The sequence below is a fragment of the Berghia stephanieae genome, chromosome 1 (genome assembly GCF_034508935.2).
Source record: "Berghia stephanieae isolate SIO BIC M18660-M18661 chromosome 1, UCSD_Bste_1.3, whole genome shotgun sequence".
NCBI lineage: Eukaryota > Metazoa > Mollusca > Gastropoda > Nudibranchia > Aeolidiidae > Berghia > Berghia stephanieae.
The window spans coordinates 86347213-86368206 of record NC_088360.1 but is presented as its reverse complement, the minus strand read 5'-3'; the positions used below and the strand labels follow the sequence as shown (position 1 = coordinate 86368206).

The window sequence follows — 20994 nt, the reverse complement described above, 5'->3', positions numbered from 1 at the left end:
AATAGTGGAATACTAAGAAACATACCATTGATTGTAAAACTTATGCAGTTCGCTATTTTTACCAATCACTGACATTGTTTACAATATGACGAGCACCTGTTATAAGTATCCCACTTGAACCCCCTTGGAAAAACTACTACTTCGTTTGCCTGTCACTGTTGCACAATGAAGTGTGGGTCTTCATCTGTCTGATATAAAAGAGAGATAACTCATTTATAACAGACAACAAGATTACTCCTGTATGAGTTACATCCCTTGATTTAAAAATTAGTTCAGTAACAGCTTTAACAAAATTTGTTAATGTAGACTCGATGATTTCTGACGTCTACCCTTATGATCAGAATAACACCTACGGCACAAATATCAGAACGAAAAAACTTTCGATTACATAGCTCTGTAGTATGTTCAAAAACTCGTAAACGGGCATAAATTTTAATGGATATGCTTTATTGAAAAACTATTTTTTATTGCTTGTTTGTTTTTGAGGAAGATTCATTCCAAAAACGATTATTTGTTGTACTGTTTTCCAGCGAGATCATCTCATGTTAGGATTTAACTATCTCAACGTTTGCCTTCTCAAACATTTCTGCTATTCTTTGCTCTTTTATCGGTCTTAATTGAAGGGAAAAAGCTGCTCTTATACTATTTTTATTCGGTTAAATTACTTTCCTATCTTAGCTAGCTTTGAAAATATTTTGATATTTCATTGGGTAAAAATAACAATGATGATGATGATGATGATGATGATGATGATGATGATGATGATGATGATGATGATGATGATGATGATGATACCATGATGTCAGACTGGAATCCCTGTTCATATTCCAGCATAAGAAGGGATTAAAATCTGATTTGATATGATAAATATATACATGGCGTCAGATTTCTCCGTATTATACTTGTTAGCCTGTCCGAGGGGATTGTGTGTTATATTCAGTAAATATTGTACATTATATTTAATTGTAATGAAGTCCTAAGCTTATGATAAGGATAATGTTTGGTTCAAGGCTAGTCTAAAGTTAGACCTATTAAACCGGTTCAAATGGTACAAACGGCTAAACAAGCCTAATAATATTATAGTAAAATAGTCTACTGCTTGAGCGTTATAAGTATAGACTCATAAATATTCTAAGTAAAATAGATAATGCTGGCGCCCATATAGCATGAAGTAACCAATTGATAGTTATGCCGACCTCATGAACTTTACAAGACTGCACAAGTCTAGATAAAACAACTATATTGTAATGTATGATCAAATTATATATATATATATATATTATATATATATATATATATATATATATATATATATATATAAAGTCATAATAATACAACCATAGGGTATAGGCAGAATAGGTAGATAATGTTGTTGATACATAGTTTGTAGATCAGAAAGAATTTAAAAGAATTGATAAATCTGTAATCTTCACTCACCAATTTTTTAATAGTACACCACTGAATAGAATAAAAGACAAAGTCCTTTTCTAGGAAGGTCGATTTTTGGAAGAGAATCATTTGTTTCAATGTGTGGGTTTTATAAGGTTCAACCAAGCCTTTCATCGACTCCCAGGCGTCTTTGTTTGAACGATAGTGTGTGGAGTGGTGGTGGGCGTGTCTCCAGATGTTTAACACTTAAACTAATTCCATTCTCTGGTGCCAGGCTGAGCGTAAGCGACACGGATGAAATAGGTTATTTTGACACATATGTGTGAAGTATCATATTCGACAGGGGAGATACTTACGTTGTCCGCCATTTTAATAGATGGCTGATGTTAGCGTAAGGTACGAGTAATACCATGTTGAATTTCCATCGTGACAATTCTACTACTACTACTACTACTACTACTACTACTACTACTACTACTACTACTACTACTACTACTACTACTACTACTACTACTATTACTACTACTACTACTACTACTACTACTACTACTACTACTACTACTACTACTATACTACTACTACTACTACTACTACTACTACTACTACTACTAATAATAATAATAATAATAATAATAATAATAATAATAATAATGATGATGATAATAATAATAATAATAATAATAATAATAATAATAATATAATAATAATAATAATAATAATAATAATAATAATAATAATGATAATAATAATAATAATAATAATAATAATAATAATGATGATGATGATGATGATGATGATGATGATGATGATGATGATGATGATGATGATGATGATGATGATGATGATGATGATAATGATGACGACGATGATTATGATGATAAATTCACCTTATCTTTTAATCTTGTATAACCAGATTAAAACAGATAAAGGGGGAAAGCAGAAGAAAATCATTTTGATAGTATGTATTGCAGAATATATAACTTAGTAACTTAACTCTGTTATCGAATCCTTTTCGACAGTAACATGCCCAAGTTCTGACAATTGGAAATGTGGGAAATATCCTTTAACTAAGCTATGCAAAGCTGCGACAATTAAGAAGTGTCCATACATGTGTGGTTTGTGTGGTTCGTCTAAAAAAAGTATGTGTAAATACTGATTGGTAAAAATATGTTTGTTTTTTTATTTTTATTGTTTATTAACGTTCTCTTGAATCCAAGCAAACTTGAGTGTGACTAAATATCAGAAGGCTGAAGATTAATGATTTTGCATTGAGAGGTGGCCGCGTGTATCGTTCAAGATAACACGTTTCAAGTCTAGCTTTTAGCTTTTTTGAACGTGGACAAGAATCATCACACCCTTAGCTCAGCATGCTGACTTGGGGTTTTAACACCAAGATTATCTCGGTCAGATTGTCGTTTATTATTTGAGATTTTATATGAGATTGATATTAATAATATATATATATATATATATATATATATATATATATATATATATATATATATATTATATATGTGTGTGTGTATGTGTGTGTGTATATAATGTTTGTTTTTATATGTATGTGATAAACAGCAATGATATAGAGCTTTACTCTGGATTGCAAAGGTATTCCAAGTCTCATATTTTTGTTTGTAAATTGAATTTTGGACATTTAAATCATTCCAAAATTATTCTGTTCTGAGGTGGCTGGGCACACTTATAATTTGGAAACCTCTGTTTTAAAAAATCTGACTGCGAGAAGTTCACAAAGCCATTTTAACAAGGAGGAAAAATGAAGAAAGAAATCTAAGCCTCTTTTGTTAGACTCGAACCCGCGGGCGTTCAGAAAATGTATTCTTCTGTGAAATACCATCTTGCCTAATATCAGTTTTTAGCCATTTTTAGTGACTAAATTGCCACAAGAATATTGGGTCATTAGCTACATTGTCGCAAGAATATTGGGTCATTAGCTACATTGTCACAAGAATATTGGGTCATTAGCCACATTGTCACAAGAATATTGGGTCATTAGCTATATTGTCACAAGAATATTGGGTCATTAGCCACATTGTCACAAGAATATTGGGTCATTAGCTACATTGTCACAAGAATATTGGGTCATTAGTCACATTGTTACAAGAATATTCGGTCATTCGCTACATTGTCACAAGAATATTGGGTCATTCGCTACATTGTCATAAGAATATTGGGTCATTTGCTACACTGTCACAAGAATATTGAGCCACTGGCTATTTTGTCAGAAGTATATTAAGCATTTGCCTTGCCACAAGAATATTGATCTATTGGCTATATTGAAAAAAAGAAAGAATATTTAGCTATTGGCTACAGTGTCACAAGAATATTGATCTGTTGGCTATATTGTCACAAGAATATTGATCTGTTGGCTACAGTGTCACAAGAATATTGATCTGTTGGCTATATTGTCACAAGAATATTGATCTGTTGGCTATATTGTCACAAGAATATTGATCTGTTGGCTATATTGTCACAAGAATATTGATCTGTTGGCTATATTGTCACAAGAATATTAATCTGTTGGCTACATTGTCACAAGAATATTGATCTGTTGGCTATATTGTCACAAGAATATTGATCTGTTGGCTATATTGTCACAAGAATATTGATCTGTTGGCTATATTGTCACAAGAATATTGATCTGTTGGCTACAGTGTCACAAGAATATTGATCTGTTGGCTATATTGTCACAAGAATATTGATCTGTTGGCTACAGTGTCACAAGAATATTGATCTGTTGGCTATATTGTCACAAGAATATTGATCTGTTGGCTACAATGTCACAAGAATATTGATCTGTTGGCTATATTGTCACAAGAATATTGATCTGTTGGCTATATTGTCACAAGAATATTGATCTGTTGGCTATATTGTCACAAGTATACTGACCCACTGGCTGCACTGTCACAAGTATATTGAACTATTGGTCACACAAATATTTTAACCATTTTAATTGTATATAACGGGGGAAAAATAAGAAGAAAAACATATGAGTAGAACTTTAAAAGGTCTGGAGCACGCAAGGTGATCAGCTCAAGAAATGACTGAATATCGTGTCATGTTTATTTAACATCTGATATGTATCTCAAGTAATGAGAATCTTTGACAACACTGTCTTTGAATTATTGCTTCAAATTTACGTCTAAAACCCATCCTCTTTTTTCCTCAGAAACTCCGCCACCAACGTTTACGTCAAAGTTCAACTGTGTTTATAAAGGCACTCGCCCGCCAGCAAGTATGAAGAAAGAAAAATTAAAATTAAAAAAAAAACAAAACAAAAAAACACCACACCATGGAGGTCTCGTCCATTGTATCACCATTACCACTACCACCACTTTCTCTGCCTCCTCTTCCTCCTCCTCCTCCTCCTCCTCCTCCTCCTCCTCCTCCTCTCCTTCACCTCCTCCTCCTCCTCCTCCTCATCCTGCTCCTCCTCCTCCTCCTCCTCCTCTTCTTCTTCTTCTTCTTCTTCTTCTTCTTCTTCTTCTTCTTCTTCTTCTTCTTCTTCTTCTTCTTCTTCGTCTGCTTCTTCTTCTTTAACATCTGGTGGTCAGTTTAATATCAAATTATAATACAACGACCCAACAGAGAAAACAATATTTTCCTGAATAGTGATATTGAGAGCCATAGCCTTATGTACATGGTTCTTTTAATTTTTCGTTGAATAACAGAAACCAATGTAAGCTTTGTCCTGTTCCCTGCTCTCTAGTGCGGATATGTGGTCTTCTGGTGTGACACTCGCTTTCTGATCGGAAGGTCCTGGGTTCGAGCCTCGCTCGGTGCATAGTTGGGTAATTTAATCATCAAATTAGACCTCCTACCACCTGAAAATAACAAGGGAATATCAATATTAGCATTACAATCAAAAATGGATTTTTGACTACAGGTCCCTCCTTAAAAAGGCTCATTCACTCATTATACTCAAGTGTAAAATGAATACCTGGCCGTTAACAGAGTTTCTCTGTCGAAAAAAATTGTAACATCGCCTAACAGGCGTCATGCCTCGTTCTACATATTACGTTTTGCTGTGGATCAGAGACCTTTAGTAAAGCGATTTGAGCGCGTTTAGTGGATATTGCGCTATATAAGATCTCATGTTTTCTTGAAGTGATTTGTCCAAACTGTGCCTTTGTAATACATTTGTAGTTCCTGGCTCTCTCGTGTCTGTATAAGTTCTCGAACAAGGAGCAAAATGCATAAATTATAATATGCCAATTTAAGACTGTGACACGGGCCATTGATTTACCTTCTGGTTGGCCTTGACAGCAAATTTAGTATGATCCCAGGCTTTAGGATATTTTGCCTTGTTTGCAACAGTCATCTAAACAAATTATAAGAACACGTTTTAAAAATCGCAATTATATGCATTACAAAACTTTTTCTTCTTATCTCTAAACTTGTACTTTTTGTCAAGGCTAAATTAATGTAGATATCTACATGCGTTTTAATCACGTGGAAAAATCTTTTCTTTTTTTGTTGGTAATGAAAAAAATCGTATAAAAGCCAGCTGATTGGCAATTAAAAATAATCATTTGGTGCGCATGAATACAAATCCAACGTTATCTTTTTTTTTTTTGGTCAAATTGTCATTGAGGCAAATGGAGAAAAATAAAAATTATGGCGAATCGGAGTATCTTCTAGCTACTCCCATACAATTGGTCACGAAATGTCTAACATATGGAGGGAGGGGTGGAATAAACGTATTCTTTCATTTCTCGCAAGCTCGTTGTGTTATTGGGCACGATAAAAATAACTCGTTTAATACACTAAGAAATGTGAGACTCGTATATTATACAATCATTTAATTCTTGGGTTCAGCACGTGACATTTATATATCTAGGTTTTTAAATTTTCAAAATGGTGCATGAAATGTGAATATTATTACATCTTGCGATTATACAAATGATATCATTAGATATCAAATTTCACCATCCTTTTTTTATGGTTTAGGTAAAATACCATATATACCGGGCAGATCAATTGTACCAACACAAACATCTATTGTGTAGTCTTTAAAGTTTACAGTCTGCCAGAGATAATTTAGTGAGAACTTATTACCCAGCTGGCGGTCTAAAACAACAAAGCGCTGAATGACGTCATCTTCATTACTTCAATCTCTAGGTAAATGTGAGAGTTTTGGAGAGAACGGATCTGATAAACAAGCATGTGCCACGCGAGGTGGAGATTTCAATTGTGGTCATTGTATAAAATACTCAAATGTACCGGAAGAGTACTGCCCAGTTATGTGTGGACTGTGTGATGGTAAGAAAACTCTCTCTCCCTCGCTCTCTTTATCTATCTATCTGTCTATCTCTCTCTCTCTCTCTCTCTCTCTCTCTCTCTCTCTCTCTCTCTTTCTTTCTTTCTCTCTCTCTCTCTCTCTCTCTCTCTCACCTCCTTGTCTGTTTAGCTATCTATCTGTCCACCTATCTATCTATCTATCTATCTATCTATCTATCTATCAATCTATCTATCTATCTATCCATCTATCTATCTATCTATCTGTCTATCTGACTGTCTGTCCATCTGCCTATATATATATATGTATACATATATATTATATATATGTATACATATATAGTATCTAACAATTTATCTAGCTGTGCTACTTTGTGATCATGTGGCAAGACATTCGATTTTGAATATACTCCTTGGTTCGAGTCCCAATGTGGCGGGCAAAGTTGAATCGTTGAAAAAGGCTCTTTACTCACATTTTCTCACCATACGTAAGTGTGAGATAAAAAATAGCACTGTGTCTGTCGAACATAATTGTAATATTAATCTCCTTATAGAAGACCTGTATCGTCCAATACCAAAGCGTTGCTTTTGGCTTGGTACCCTCTGTAAAAACCTACGTGCACATTTAGTCGATATTTCACAATATTTCCAGTCTTATTTCCTACCCATTTCTCTTTATCCTCTCACTACTAGCCCGTGCGATATATCCCTTTACCTCTCTTCCCCAACCATAGATAGTCTGAGGTTCGATCCCCAGTTTCGAAAGGCCAGCTTTGGGATGATTTTCTCATGTATTATTCTAATGGCTTTGTCTGGCAATGCTTATCCGATTTTTTGACTTGCCTTAATATTTTCTCCCTAAAGTTTCACTTCCACAATTAGATAGATGAATACATTAATGAATAAATGGTGATAAATAGATAGATTTGCCATGTCTGTCTTGTGGTTGTAGGTCGTTGTGATGGCAAGAACTGCAAAAACAAAGGAACACTCAACACAAGCACTTGCAAATGTAAATGTCCCGCTCCTTTTTCAGGCGAATTCTGTGAGAAGGGTAAGTGGAACCAATTATTGAAGACAAATTAATATATAGGCCAACATATTATATTATTCATTTACGTCCACCCAGATTCTTTTCAGACCAGGTCAACCAATTATTATAAACAAATGAAAGACTTATCTTCATTTCTAATATGCTGATCTATGAAAAATTCTCCTCTATATTATTATTATTATTATCATTATTATTATTATTATTATTATTATTATTATTATTATTATTATTATTATTATTATTATTATATATAATATATTATTAATAATATAATAATAATAATAATAATAATAATAATAAATAATAATAATAATAATAATAATACACTGTATTTGTTGAGCGTAATTCAATTTGGAAAAGAAAAAAGTCTTAAGATGTATTTTAAACATTTCCTCCGATGAGCAATGCGCAATTCTTAAGGAAGGTTGGGACGTTTCTAGAAAAAATATCATCCTCTACATGACACATAAGAGGTCTTTCCTTGAGTAACAAACAATTTCCATCGGATGACCAGCGAGGGGATCGGGTTGGTGTATATAACTGCAATTATCGTAAAGATAAGTTGGCTGACAATCAAAACACAATACCAAAACGTTGTCCGATATTTTCTCCTTACTAGGAATCATTAAAATTCTTTTAGAAGAGGTGATGCTTGATGATTCTTACTCTAATTCACTCAATAAGGATTAATCTTGCAGCATTGCTTTGAATTCTCTTGCAGCTTGAGTATTCTCTCGCTGGTGCTGTTAAGAGAGAGAGAGAGAGAGAGAGAGAGAGAGAGAGAGAGAGAGAGAGAGAGAGAGAGAGAGAGAGAGAGAGTTTCAATAATTACGTTTTGAAAGAATCAATGATGTAATCACTGTTTTTGTCACATCTGTATAGATGTAGTTTCTAATTTTACCAATTCTGCTCAGCTGGAAATTGAGGCATTGAGAAAGATATTTTATGTGCCGGTTTAAAGTCACATTCTCATGCCATGAAGATGCCGAGATTTTTACCATTGGATGAACGTTGCACAACCGAGACATTTACGTTACATTTGATATTTCCCATAGACTTTGTAATATCGGGATGACCTTAAATGGCAATTTCAGTCTTTTCCTCATTCAATTTTAATATATTACTATATCGGTAACAAATCATTTATCTTAAATTGATTACCTTGATTCGTACTGATGATAACTTCTTGACACGCGACATCAAGCAAAAATAGAAAGAAGAGAGAGAGAGAGAGAGAGAGAGAGAGAGAGAGAGAGAGAGAGAGAGAAGTGGAGGGGGGGGGAGAGAAAGAGGGAGGGCAGCGTTTACGGTTCATCAATTGAATTTCAGGATGGAAAAAGAAAACTATAGATTCACATAACGCATAAAACCCTTTCCAAGGATCAAATTTGAATTCCGTTGCTGCCTGCAAGTTTGGTTTTACAGTAGCACTAGAAATAGTTCATTAGTTTACATTTTATATCATTTTATTCATGAAATTTAGAACATTGTGAAATTTTATAATCTTTCTGGTCACAAAATAAAAGCAATAACAATAATATAACAATTGTGTCTTCAACCTCTGTCAATCTTGGTGTTAGTCCGATTGGTTATTTTACTTCTATAGGGAAAACCAGAGTCTCACGACTTGCTATTTATTATGTAGCCAAACAAAACTGCCGTAACTTGACAAAACATTTTGTTTCACTCTTGCCAGGAAACTTTCATTTCAAATGTCTATCCATTAACCATTTCACTGCCGGACTCTGGGAGAACTCGTATTTGAAATTAGGCCAGAAAACTCGTCCTTCAAATATGGATCGATTTAAATGATCCTCATCTTAGCAACAACAAAAAAAAATCTCGCGAAGTCCCAGGTTGGAGAGTCTTTGCAAAGACGATTATCATTTTAAATTGATAGATATTTAAGGGACTAGTTTTCTGGCCAAACTTTTATACACGAATTTTTCCAAAGTCCGACAGTTAACTGGTTAAATGACCTCCAACTAGTCCAAAAAAGGGTCATAAACCCAAGACAAATTGGAGGTCATCTTCGTGGATTGATATTTGAGGTGAAAGTTTCCTGGTCAAAATGAGAAAAACCCCAATCTTTTTTGGTCAAAACAAAGCAGGAAATAATACAGCAAAGGGACCGAGATCGATCCCAGGTGAAGTCCAGATTTTTTTCCGACCCCCTATCTAATCAGCAGTAAGTAGGTAGCTGGGTCTGTTAGATCTGGTGGAAAGTACTTTGCGATAATTTTGTCCATTTCAAGCTATAGAAACATGGATGAACTACGACTCGATGGGCTATCTCTGAAGGACCACTTGTTTTATATAAGACCTGATATATCTCCTCTTTCACTCCTTTCTCTACCATAGTGGATTGCTCAAATCGAAAAGATTCCCCAGTCTGTGGGACGCAGTTTCCACCCGCTTATTGCAAAAAGTTTTCTAACGTTCCTGGCATGTGTCCTTGGATGTGTGGCCTCTGTAGAGGTAAGTGGCAATTTTAAATCATAGACTTAAAATAAAATGAGATGGTGAGTGAAATACACGAACGACAGTTTTTAATAATTGTAATCACCGTTTCCCACTTACAAACTTGATTTTTTTGTTGTTGACTGTTACTTAACCTATAAACAATTTAAGCGATTTAAAATCAGCTAACGACTAATAATTATGTAACTTAACAGTTTGTTTTTTTAACAAAATACTGACCCCAACAGACGTAGTGCTCAATTTTCTCTGTTGAGTATGAGGAGCCTCATAAATTTATACTCAAATGAAAAAGTGGATACAATAAATTACACAAAAATATAAATGATAAATATATAAATAATTGAATAACATAACAATGTCAAAATTGTATTGTTGTTAGTATTGATATATTATCGTATCAAAATAGATATAAATCATTAAAAAACCCTTCGTTCATCTTCATTGGGAAACTTGTATTTCTGGGTTTTCTCATGGAAATAATGATGTAACCCAAGCATTAGCGGCACTGCAGAAACTGTTAAGTGATATGTGTCCGGTTTCTTGCCATCCAAAGATAGCACATCGATGGTTGCGGATCAAATCTCTGAAGTCTCGATTTTCATGAAGCCTCTTAGTGAAGGTAGTGCAATGCCCTGTCAAATTCTGCCAGCCGCTTCGCATATACGAAACAATAGACTTAGGTTTACATTTGTATAGAAATAACCCAATATGCTTCGGATGGCGTTCGCCAAAAACAGCCTTCCAGGCCAAAGAGAAAATATCCTCTTCGTGTGCTCATAACACTGATTATTTGCACTTTATATACATCTCGCAATGTCTCAATAAAGAGTGATAAATATGTCAATTCTTATTCCCTGAAATACCAGGGAAAATGCAATCAGTACCTTAATTTTTGGAGGAGGGGGTGGTCAATAGACAATATGCTTTTTCTGAAAATCTCAATGAAATATAAAATATTTAAATTATAATTCTATAGAAATTACCTTTAAAGAATGTTACATTATTGTTCTAAATGTACACCAAATACAGTTTGATTAAGAGCACTTCGTTTTTAGTGTTTTTATTTCAACTCATCTTCGAGGCTGCACATTAAAGAAATGATTAGCCCTTAACTGAAATTTTAACTCGAGATCAATATCAACGTAATGTTTAGGAATTATTAACTCTGTTATACATATATGATTTTGGACATATCTTTGACCATGCTTATTGATAGCACCGTGCAAAGTTTCATTTTTCAGAGACTAGTTCGCTTGACCAGAATCTGGTATTTTTCTTGGTGAAAAGTCTTTTGAGCAGTCTTTATCACAATATTCTCATTGTTCATTCTGCAATACTTTGACAAAACGCGATGTCTCGGGTTTGAGAGTTTTTGCCAAGATGAGGGTCAATTAATTCTACTTATATTTAAAGGACGAGTTTTCTGGCCAATTTTTTAAATTCGTGTATTCCCAGAGTCGGCAGTTAACTGGTCAGTATGACCCTTAACTTGTCAAAATGTTTCAAATAAGAGACGGATTTGATACAGTTTGACACGTTGAAGATCATTTTAATCGATCTATATTTGAAGTGAAACTTGCATGGTTTTAACTGCATTCCTTTGCTTTTTTTTGTAATGTATTTTTCAGCTTGAAGCATGCCAAGGGGGTAACAGAATTTTGTCATTTCTTCGACTTCGTTAAAAGTGTACTACTTTCGGAAAACTAAATAAAAATAAAGTATTCATGAAAATAAACTATCGATTTCAAACTCTCCATTGTTTTATTAATTTTCATAGCATCTTAAAAAAAGCCCTGTCAGATAAAATTACTGATAACTTTTTAAAGGAGTCTTTCAGAGCCATTAGGCCTTTGGAGCCAGAGTTTATTCCGGTTTCTATGACGTGAAACCGACAATAGCAATTGCTTGGTACCCTTTGGATAGCACGTTAATCTAATGCCAAGTAGTTTCCGTCAAATCTAGCTACCCAATCGCCGCTGGTTGGACAGGGAGGTCGGAAAAATATCTTGATCTCAGTCCCTTTGTGTTGAAGCGAGTGCTCTACCAACTGAGCTAACCGGACCCCTCTGGTAGAAAAACCAGTCAAAATTTTGAAGTTACATGTTTTTTTGATACCATCTTAATTTTTTAATGGATTGAAGTTGTGATTAAAAGCAATTATGCATTAAAAGTGAAGAAAAATGTGTTAACATATTAATATACATCTCATCTGTATTTATCGCAAAGACTGTAATAAATGGCAGTGTAATTGAGAAAGAATAACCCCATTAGGATGTCGGGAGTAGATCCCATGGATGGGTAAGATAATTGGGGATCGAACTTCTGACCATTACATCGCAGACATCTTCTCTGTGGTATAATGGAAGAAGATGTGTCGGACACTCAGAGGTTCAGTCATAAGACAAGGAAAGTTGAGTTTGTTTGTTTTTCTTATTCTTATTCTAGATCTAGAGCTCCTGACACTAAACGTGCACATTTTCAGATTTTAGATTGTTTTGTGTGTGCAAAAGTAAATGTTTGATCTCAATGTCACACAAATTAACAAACTTGAAGTTAGAGCACGTGTATTTATTTGCAGGTCTGTTAACCCAATTTGTCTTGGGCTCATTGTTGTAACATAAACATTCTCAAACCAACGTAAAATATTGTTACAATAATCATAAACCAAGTCCATAATTGCGTCCAGTTATCAGACCTGCAATTGTGCACGTCGGTATAGAGGTATCTGTCAACCCCCCGTTCACCACTAACTCAACAAAACAATTTCCAATGAAAGCTGATAATTTATTCTTAGTTGAAGAGGACATCAATACTATACGTTAAATCAGAAGTTTATGTTACCTTTGTAACTGTCGCGTCTATGTAGGAGGGTGGCAAATAGGAGTAGACAAATAGGAGAAATAGTTTCCCCATAGACTAGTGTCTGGTGCCGCTTCTATCTCCCTGTTATAGTCGGGTAAGCTCCTGACACTTGACTGATAGTAAGAGAATGTTTTAGGTTTGAAGAAATAGGTAATAAGTAGTGGCAGAGCATTGGCATTTTAATAAGGATGGGTAGGTTCAGAAGGTAAGTATTAATCCCCGTTAAAGAATAAGTATTGTAATATAAATCAACAGAATTGCCTCATACAATAACAAGTTAACATAATTAGCCAAAGAATAATAGTGTTGGTTTTAATTCATTAAATTTATACTGTGGGTAATTAATCTTCATCCCGTATCACAAACTATTCATTTCGTTACTGAATGGGCTTATCTTCAAGGCGCCTGGGCGGCGCGAAGGTTTTTCCGTTATATCGGACAGTAGCCGTTCTGGTTCACCAACGTAAAGTATTGTTTCAACAATCATAAACTAAGTCCATAATTGCGTCCAGTTATCGGACCTGCAATTGTGCACGTCGGTATAGAGGTATCTGTCAACCCCCCCCCCCCCCCCCCCCCCCCCCCCGCTTTCACCCCTAACTCAACAAGACAATTTCCAATGAAAGCTGATATTTTACTCTTAGTTGAAGAGGACATCAATACTATACGTTTACTCAGAAGTTTATGTTACCTTCGTAACTGTCGCGTCAATGTAGGAGGGTGGCAAGTAGGAGTAGACAAATAGGAGAAATAGTTTCCCCATAGGCTAGTGTCTGGTGCCGCTTCTATTTCCCTGTTATAGTCGGGTAAGCTCCTGACACTTGACTGATAGTAAGAGAATGTTTTAGGTTTGAAGAAATTATAGGTAATAAGTCGTGGTAGAGTATTGGGACTTTAATAATGATAGGTAGGTTCAGAAGGTATGTATTAATCCCCGTTAAAGAAAAAGTATTTTAATATAAATCAACAGAATTGCCTCATACAATAACAAGTTAACACATAATTAGCCAAAGAATAATAGTGTTGGTTTTAATTCATTAAATGTATACTGTGGGTAATTAATCTTCATCCCGTATCACAAACTATTCATTTCGTTTCTGAGTGGGCTTATCTTCAAGGCGTCTGGGCAGCGCGAAGGTTTTTTTCGTTATATCGGACAGTAGCCGTTCTGGTTCAGTAGTTTCAGTCGACCGCTTGCCAGATTCTCATTTTGTAGCCAAGTTCTGGATGGTTAGTAGGTAACTTGATGCATGATTGGCCATTCTGTTTGTTCAGTCACGGGATGTAGGTTCAGTCAGTACCCCCGATGTAGCTTTGATTAATAACCGCTGCATGTTTCGTTAATAACCGATCCTCGTTCACACATGTTTCTCGCTAACACAGAACGTTCGGTTCACTGTGAGCAGTGAGCTCTAAGTAGATGAAATGTGAGAGCGTGAGTTTTATCACTGTCCTAGCTTATAATCGTTCCTCTCTGGAGTTGGAGAATCACAAGGAACCAACAATATTCCAGGATTTGGCTTTGCCTTGATTACTATTGGTCGTTTTCTGTAGACCAATCGTGTTCTGGGTGTCATATCTTTGCGTCTGTACTCTGGTGAATTTCTAATTACGTCGGTTAGGTGCCCATTACCATTGACGATCTAATACATTGCTCGCACCTAGGTTAGGATCGAAGCAGTCTCAATGCAGTTGACATAACACATGGCCCTTCTTAATTGTGCCTAAGGCGATACCGATTAACACCTGGCGATGCGTGAGATTAGATCTATGGAGATTATGTATTGATTTATTTACAATCCTGAAAACGTTGAGGCTATTGAAATATATCATTACAGTAACATCGTTTTTCACAAAGGAGAAAGAATCAAGCCATATTATATCGAAGGTATTTCAAGGTACAACACGAAAAACTATTCAAAATTCTATCATCCTTGGACATTGATGGTAAAGATTTAAGAATATTACGGAATTTGTACTGGGAACAAGAAGCAGCAATGCGTGTTGACAACGAACTAAGCAGTTTTACACCTATTAGAAGAGGAGTTAGGCAGGGGTGTGTTTTGTCTCCAGATTTATTCAACCTCTATAGTGAAATGATATTAAGAGATATCGAACATAAGAAGGGGGTGTGTATTGGAGGAAAGAATGTAACAAATCTGAGGTATGCAGATGATACGGTTCTACTGGCAGAATCTGAACATGAACTACAAGAATTACTGGATGTTGTAGTCAGGAGTAGTGAAAATATGGGACTGGAACTGAATATATCTAAAACAGAATGTATGACGGTATCTAAAAATAATAACCCACCAGCCTGTGTAATAACAAGCAGAGGACAAACAATACAACAAGTTGAATGTTTCAAATATTTAGGCTTCAATGTAACATCCAATGGAAAATCAGATTGTGAAATAAAGAAAAGAATAGGTATGGCGAAGAATGCATTCAACCAGCTGCATACAATTATGAAAAACAGGAATATTAGCATGAAAACAAAAATCAAAGTCCTGGATTGCTATGTACTGTCTGTGCTGCTATATAGTTGTGAGAGCTGGACCATAAACAAGACCATGGTTAAAAGACTGGAGGCAGTGGAAATGTGGTTTTACAGAAGAATGATGAGGGTGTCATGGATGGAAAGGAAAAGAAATGAAGAAATTTTAGAAATGGCAAACAGAAAAAGATCACTGATAACAAAAATCATCAAACGCCAAATGGAATTTTTAGGACACATTATCCGCCACCCTGGTTTGGAAATACTCGCCTTGACTGGAAAGATGAATGGAAAAAGAATAAGAGGAAGACAAAGAATAACGTATTTGAAAGGGATAAGAATTTGGACAGATGAAGCTGAGAAAGGTGGCGCTGCTTTAATAGAATTGGCAAGAGATAGATCAGCTTGGCGGAAGATGACCTCCGACGTCTGCTTCAGATATGGAACTACATGAGATTTTAATGTCTTTGGTTTATATCCCCCCCCCCCCCCCCCCCAATTTTCAACAACATCTGAAATGTTAGCATTTTGAGTATCAATCTCTGTAATTGATTTATTCCCGTGCTCGTGCACTTCTCATTCTTTGCACTGGATCTCACGATACTTTTTAAAATCATATTTATTAACCTTTCACAATATAATCAGATGGACGCGATGATTCACAAATGAAGTGAATATTTTGTTATTGTTATATCACGAATAGGATTCAATAGTCTGATGTCATGTCCGCCAGCATCGAGCAGCTTGGTTCTAAACAAAGAAAATCTGTACTTTTTATTCTTCATGCTGGCTAGAACTTTTTCACATGTCATGTGATATAAAACTCAAAACCTGATCTGGTTTATAATGTTTTTCTTTTCTGGATACACTTATATGCTCGTCGGAGAAGTATTTCATAAGGTCGTCTGCCATTGTTCCTATCGTTTAGAAACAGTTACTACGTTACTATGCGTCATTACGAAAGAAGTGACGTCAAGACTGTTGAATCCTATTGCCAAGACGAGCCTTCAATCGTGATATCAATGGGATAATATAGAGCAAACGGTGGATCGTCATGGAAAGAGCCAGTACGGTTAGGTCATGGGCTTTATGAAAAGATGGAGCAGTCTTAAGGAGATAAAGAAGTAGCTTATGACAAAATGCCCTTGGGCTTTATGAAAAGATGGAGCAGTCTTAGGGAGATAAAGAAGTAGCTTATGACAAAATGCCCTTGGGCTTCTGTGCGGCTCTGTGTTCTTGTGGTATGACACTCGCCTTTAGCCCTGTTGGTGCCTGGCTCGAGTCCCGCGGTAGGCTGCGCAAAGTTGAGTCCTTTAAAAAGGCTTTCTGCTTATATACCTTTCTCCATGAATACAGGTGTAAAATGAGTACCTGACAGGTAGCGGCAGTAGTAATAGTATTAGTAGTAGTAGTAGTAGTAGTAGTAGTAGTAGTAGTAGTAGTAGTAGTAGTAGTAGTAGTAGTAGTAGTAGTTGTCGTAGTTGCTGTTGTAATTATTATTATTATTATTATTATTATTATTATTATTATTATTATTATTATTATTATTATTATTATTATCATTATTATTACTAGTAGTAGTAATAGTAGTAGTAGCAGTAGTAGTAGTAGTAGTAGTAGTAGTATAGTAGTAGTAGTAGTAATAGTAGTCGTAGTTGTTGTTGTTGTAATAATAGTAGTAATAATAATAATAATAAAATAATAATAATAATAATAATAATAATAATAATAATAATAATAATAATAAATAATAATAATAATAATAATAATAATAATAATCATAATAATAATAATAATAATGCTGAAAACTTATATAGCGCTATAACTACGAGACACCAGACTCTAAGCGCTTAAATTACAAATTACTTTGGCTGAAACATACTCATTTACACACACAAGCACACACACACACACACATACACACACACAACACAACACACAACACAAACCAAACCTATCTTGCTTCTCATACCATCTACTAAATTCGAAACAAATATGTTTTAAGCGAACGTTTAAAAATAGACAAAGATTCTTTCTCACGAATGGTCTGCGGTAAGGCGTTCCAAATAGAGGGTCCGAAATGAGAAAAGGATCTCATTCCAGCATTTTTCCGAATTCGAGGGACAACTAGTTTTGTGGAATCACTGGCCGAACGTAAGGGGTGGGGTTTTGAATATCTTTCAATTAGTTCTGAAAGGTAGGAAGGGGCAGTACCTTCAAGACAACGATACACTAAAACACAAGCTTTGAATTTAATCCTTTTCTCAACAGGCAGCCAATGCAGGTCATGAAGTAGAGGTCCGGCAGAGTCGCACCTACGCTTCATGAATACTAGTCTGGCAGCGCTGTTTTGGACAATCTGAAGACGTTTCAGATTGTATTGCGAAACGCCAAACAACAGAGCATTACAATAATCCAATTTCGATAGTACGAGGGACACAACCAGGTGCTTGGTCACATCCTCAGATATGAACCGTCTAATGGAAGTAATCTTTTTTAGTTGGAAAAAGAGAGATCTAACCAAATAATTAACCTGATGCTCCATCGACAGTCCAGAGTCTAAGAATGTAAGGTTTTTCACTTTGTCAACAATTTGAATGGAGGCATTCCCCAACTTCAAATCTGTTTCACTTTTCCACTTCCTGCTCCCCACATACAGCACCTCCGTCTCATCATCATTCAGTTTCAGTCTGTTCTCATTCATCCATTTCTTAACACTTTGGATACAATCTTTACTATTGGACGATACTTCTTGTAAATTTCTCGTATTGGAAACGCAGTACAATTGCGTATCATCAGCGTATTGATGGTAAGACAGACCAGAACTTCTGATGATTTTAGACAGAGGGCCAACGTACAAAACAAAAAGAACGGGTCCAAGTACTGAACCCTGGGGAACCCCACAATCAAGAAAGATTTCCTCAGATCTATATTCATCCACCGTAATAATCTGTTTATGATTAAACAAACATGACCTAAACCAATCAAGCGCTGCACCAGACACGCCATAAGTAATTTCAAGACGTTTGAAAAGAAGATTGTGATCAATAGTATCAAAAGCAGACGACAGGTCAAGCAAATTCAGCAAAGAACATGAACCATTGTATATAACAGAGAGGAGATCATTTACAACCCTAACAAGTGCGGTTTCCGTCGAATGATGTTGCCTATAAGCAGACTGAAATTTTTCTTCAAGACAATTATTTTTAAGATGAGACAGTAATTGTTTCAAAACAAGCTTTTCTAAGATCTTAGAGAGAAAAGGAAGATAAGAGACAGGGCGATAGTTTTTTAAGTTCTCTTTATCGAGATCAGGTTTTTTCAAAAGGGGTTTGACATGAGCAACTTTGTAAATGTCTGGTACAGCACCTGACTGCAACGAATTATTAACAATACACGTAAATGGTGTTAAAATCACATCAATGCATTTTTTTAGAATGGCAGTATTTACGGGGTCTAAATCACAACTTTTAGTTGGAGACGACATAATGCAATCACATAAGTCAGCTTCAGTAATCTTTGAAAAATGTGTTAATGAATCACCATGAAACGTGTCAGATGTTGTATGGATCGATTCAGACGAGAGTTCTTTCCTGATGGTATCCGTTTTTTCTTTAAAATATTGACCAAAGTGAGTTGGTAGATCTGCACGATCGATTAAAGATGGGAGAGCTGATTGCGTCGGTTGTCCCAGCAGTTCCTTGGTCAAGGCAAAGAATTGTCTCGAACGTCCCACGTTTTTGATGCTGTCTTCATAGAATTTCTTTTTGGCCCCGAAATTGACGGCTTTTGCATCATTTCTAGCCGCGATGTACCGCTTCTTATCGACAGCATCTCTGGACTTCAGCCATTTTCTTTCTGCCCGCCTCCTGGCTAATCCATTCAATTTTATTTCGGTATTATACCAGGGTGCTTGACGTCTCACTTTTACTGCTCAAGTTGTTAAGGGAGCATGCTTGTCCACCGTACCAACAATTGACTCGTGGAGACCATTCGCATCATGTTTATTTTTAACGTTATGGTCAAGGTCTTGTTTTAAAATGTTCATGTTTATATTCTTCAAATTACGAGATCTTATCATCTTTTTTACTTCGTGCTTCATTGGAAATAAAACGCAAAACACAATTAAATGATGGTCAGAGATTAATTTATCAATATTTGAGACAGGTGAAGAGAGAGAATGTTCAATGTCTGTAATGACATGATCTATTGTGTGGCCATGGTTGTTTGTAGGACCGCCTACAAGTTGAATATAGTTGTTTGTGTCAATAATCTCCCTAAATACTTTCGATTCATTTTTGTTTCCGAAATAATCAATGTTAAAATCACCCATAAAAATATTGTGCTTTTTGTTTATGGATTGCATAGACATAAATTCTCCGAACTCAGATAAAAAATCAATTGTTGATATTTTGTTTTGTTGGCTTGGTGGTGGGCGGTAGATAGACACAGTGAAACGACTTTTTAAAATTATTTTCATGAATGGCAAATCCAGCGTATTCAAAACTTCTAAAATTATCATGGTGGAATGATATCTTGTCAAAGAGTGACAAGTTGTAAATAATTGCAATTCCACCTCCTTTCCATCCAATGCGTGGAATGATTTAATACAAAAGCCTTCGGGTGTAATTGCTTTCATAATTGGATCATCATATGAATGATTAAGCCATGTTTCCAAGATGACAAAAATAGTAATTTTATGATCTTCAATAATGTCGATTATGTCTTGAGCTTTATTACGACACGATATAACATTTAGTAATCCAATTTTTAAACGGGTATGATCACTACGTGCAGGTTGTTGTTGTTGTTGTTGTTGTTGTTGTTGTTGTTGTTGTTGTTGTTGTTGTTGTTGCTCAAGACGGTGCTGTTGCTGCGAGTTGTTGTCATGGTGGTCGTTAATTTCATACTGACTGTCACGGACAGTGTTGACATTTGACTGGGAACGTTGAGGATTACTCATTGAAGTGATTAGATTGGATGGGGGACGAGTGTTGATAAATTGAAGCGAGGATCAGGTCGTCGGGGGAGCGGGCGTGGGGTTGGCCGATGACCAATGACGGTGGTAATAGGGCGTTGTTTTCGTCTACCCCCTCTGAGTCTGTTCATAAAATTAGTATTATAAACAGATCGATGTACACGGTAGTTGTTAAAAGTTGTAAAATATAGCACAGTGAATAAAGTTTCCAATATGGCTGTAAACAAATAGCAGTTTAAAACTATGTTCGACTTTGGAAAATCCATACTTAAATTTTAAAATTTTAGAAAAATCCTCTGTTAGAAATCGTTAAAATGTATTTCAATAAAACCACAAGACTATCACAAATCAGATGGTATTAAAATCCAGGCGAAATGTCAGATAAAAATCACTCAAAACACGTAAATGAAAGAGCCAACAAAAACAAGACTCGCCGGCCAGGCGTGTTACAAAATTAGTAGTAGTAGTAGTAGTAGTAGT

The 20994-nt window shown here is 35.5% G+C and overlaps 2 protein-coding genes across 6 annotated transcripts in view; one reads left to right on the top strand and one right to left on the bottom strand.

Moving 5' to 3' along the window:
• The window catches only part of LOC144960111 (cysteine-rich venom protein Mr30-like), a 45088-nt gene extending 33176 nt beyond the window's left edge, over nucleotides 1-11912 (top strand). For 3 of the 4 annotated variants that reach the window (XM_078893092.1, XM_078893084.1, XM_078893104.1), the window contains 6 exons: nucleotides 2409-2528; nucleotides 4574-4639; nucleotides 6526-6666; nucleotides 7595-7696; nucleotides 10058-10174; nucleotides 11806-11912. In XM_078893092.1, coding sequence (XP_078749218.1) covers nucleotides 2409-2528; nucleotides 4574-4639; nucleotides 6526-6666; nucleotides 7595-7696; nucleotides 10058-10174; nucleotides 11806-11810 — 551 coding nt within the window. In that variant the 3' untranslated portion in view covers nucleotides 11811-11912. Of the gene's footprint in view, nucleotides 1-2408; nucleotides 2529-4573; nucleotides 4640-6525; nucleotides 6667-7594; nucleotides 7697-10057; nucleotides 10175-11805 lie in introns of those variants that run through there. The other variant, XR_013642756.1, reaches the window with a different exon arrangement.
• LOC144960174 (persulfide dioxygenase ETHE1, mitochondrial-like) overlaps nucleotides 1-20994 on the bottom strand; it is a 165306-nt gene that overhangs the window by 103106 nt on the left and 41206 nt on the right. The window lies entirely within an intron of this gene.